Source organism: Pecten maximus, chromosome 18 (assembly GCF_902652985.1).
Source record: "Pecten maximus chromosome 18, xPecMax1.1, whole genome shotgun sequence".
Classification (NCBI taxonomy): domain Eukaryota; kingdom Metazoa; phylum Mollusca; class Bivalvia; order Pectinida; family Pectinidae; genus Pecten; species Pecten maximus.
In genome coordinates this window covers 24,314,267-24,316,812 of record NC_047032.1, presented here as the reverse complement: position 1 = coordinate 24,316,812, position 2,546 = coordinate 24,314,267, and the positions used below count along the sequence as shown (strand labels likewise).

Genomic DNA, 2,546 nt, shown 5'->3' with positions numbered 1-2,546 from the left:
AAAATATCGATATACTGTCATACTCGTGAAATATATGTTATATTATACGGGAAACCATTCAATATCCTCTATATATTTCACTGGCAAAAATGCAATAAACAGTTATAATGGATCGTCAATTTTGTTGCTTCATGGTCTGATGAAGGGAACCTCGTGCAAATATTTCGCAGTTCACAGCATTTTCATGAGGTTCACTTCTCCCTTCATTAGCCTTTGCAAGCAACAGAATTGACAAAGAATCCTTAAAGAGAACAGTTGCCATTACTGATATAAAACATTTTGATGCCGTTGCATTGATTTTTTTATTTTGCTGAAGCTACAGAAGATGCGCCCATCGCATGCATATGAAGAAGCTAAAGCTCTTGGTCAAGCATATTCCATGGAATAGAATCCATTCGGGACTTTTTAAGCCTAGATTGTTTGTCATATTTTTTTCTAACCCAAACCTCTTACTCTTCTTGCATCTAAGCGTACAGTATGCAACAGACCACAGACATCGTCTAGTGTAAATTTGGGTATTTTGTTTTTTTTAAACAATCAGTTCACCACTGACTAGTAAAGAAACTATTTTTCATTTACTTGGGACGGTTTGAAAAACATGTCGCTCTTAATCTCAATGAATTTATTACCAATGGTTTTCTTCTCAAGTGAATTTTCGCAGGCTGGATTTACTATGACAACATTCGTGACACAAATATTTCAAGGACGAATTCAATAGATACCATGTCGAATAATGATAAATATATATCTTACGTATACAATGTATATATCATTCCATGTTCTCTTAGATAAAAATATTTAAGTTTTATTTAAATAATAATATTGCATATATCAGGATATCAAATACAAAGAGGGAGACCAAGTATAAATGCCCTTCAGATATTCTTTATTTGACGTCGTAGACCTCACGACACATGGGATTATTCTTGTCCCCATGTACCCAGGTGTCCAGATTATCGTACAGTCTGTGTTTGATTTGAACTTGATGGGCTTCAGCACACAGCTGACAGAAGGCGCGGTTACCTGTTGGTTCGTTATAGTAATATTTTCTCCATTGAAAATAATTTTCAAATGCAGTTTGATTACTAGCAAGCTCCATCTGGAAAGCTGCTAGGCTTGAAATGTTGTCGAATTTGATTGTGTCTATGTAGGAATTTGGGGGGACAAACACAGAATAATCCGTCACACCTCGAACGACAGTAATGACGTCAGCTTGGGCCGCATATATCCTAAAACATTTTTCTGTGACGTAATCGCGACATAAAGAGTTCTCAAACGAGAGATAAAATTTATATTTGTCACTTAATAACTTCTCACAATCTTTTGTTTCATTCGTAGGGCATATATTTGGCCCCGTTCTCGAGTAAATGTCCACATTGAGGATCGTATCCAACTTCTTTGCGTATTGGTCTCGTCTGCTCGGTACGCTTGGATGAGAAACAAACCAAGCATTACCATGCATTTTATCTTTCCATTTACTCTTAAGTCTGACTCTTTCTGTTCCTTTCACATCTTTAAACAACATTGTACCATACAAATTAGTAAAATCTGCATCTCTTCTATAGGAAATTGTCCAGTTAATCTTACGTCTCCACCTCTGTAGTCTGGGCTGAAGAGGTGGCGGTTCCATGCCATGATATATCCAAATTTGACCTGCTGGTTTTCTAGGGGGTTTATTAGGAAGTGATGAGCTTCCATCAAATACAACAAATTGACTTGATGAGTAATGTTGACACTGACGGCCAAATGATATTGAACATTTGTGTGGACACATGTTGAAGGTATCCGGCCCCTGCCATGGTGTAGGATTGTAGAAATGAATACGTATCCCGAGATCACTGTTATTTACTTTCATATGTAAACATGATTCGTCTTCATCTACCCGTGATTCGTCTTCATATACCCATGAAGACAACCACATAATGCCAATGTATATCAAGGTCATCATTAAAATCAGTCCCCGTTTGTTTGTCGACCAACTGTAAGTAAATAAACATCATTTTGTTAACCATGTTAATTTTACAACCGAAATATCAATTGATTAGTGTATTAGTGGTTAACCCGGTTACTGAGTAGTGATTATTTTATTAATGCTGACTTGGCGTATATTAATAATTGTTTAAGGAGCATCTAAACAGCAAATCCAGTAAACACAGTGGTACTTTATAAACCTTTAAATTCCTACTATGGGACAATTTAACAAAAGTACCTTTTAGTACGGATCACGGCACACTTTTGACATTGTTGTCGACCCATCATTTGTTAAACTGTTTGCATGTTTCAGGGAGAGGGGACAAAATTAGTGCATTTGTATCACATACATGTATATTGCAAAAGATAGCCAGGTCGTTTTTCCCACAAGTGCCTAAATCACACAAAGGGAGCAGTGGTTTGTTCAAATTTAACTTAATGATATGTACAAACACTGATTTTATTTTGGCTTGAAATGCAAATGACGGTTGTGAATAGCATCGCACAAACATAGCATATAAGGAGGTATTTCAAACATTTGGAGAAAAAGATCCATATTTCTGAAAAAGGCCCAA

The 2,546-nt window shown here is 36.3% G+C and overlaps 1 protein-coding gene across 1 annotated transcript; it reads right to left on the bottom strand.

Moving 5' to 3' along the window:
- Window positions 1-722: 722 nt before the first annotated feature.
- On the bottom strand, window positions 723-2,001 carry LOC117316885 (alpha-(1,3)-fucosyltransferase C-like). Its single transcript, XM_033871669.1, has one exon. The coding sequence runs from the start codon at window positions 1,946-1,948 to the stop codon at window positions 887-889; it is 1,062 nt and encodes a 353-aa protein (XP_033727560.1). The 5' UTR covers window positions 1,949-2,001; the 3' UTR covers window positions 723-886.
- Window positions 2,002-2,546: the final 545 nt, after the last annotated feature.

Bases quoted from the DNA above. Each gene is read 5' to 3' on its own strand.
- LOC117316885 (XM_033871669.1), bottom strand. From the start codon at position 1,948: ATGATGACCTTGATATACATTGGCATTATGTGGTTGTCTTCATGGGTA.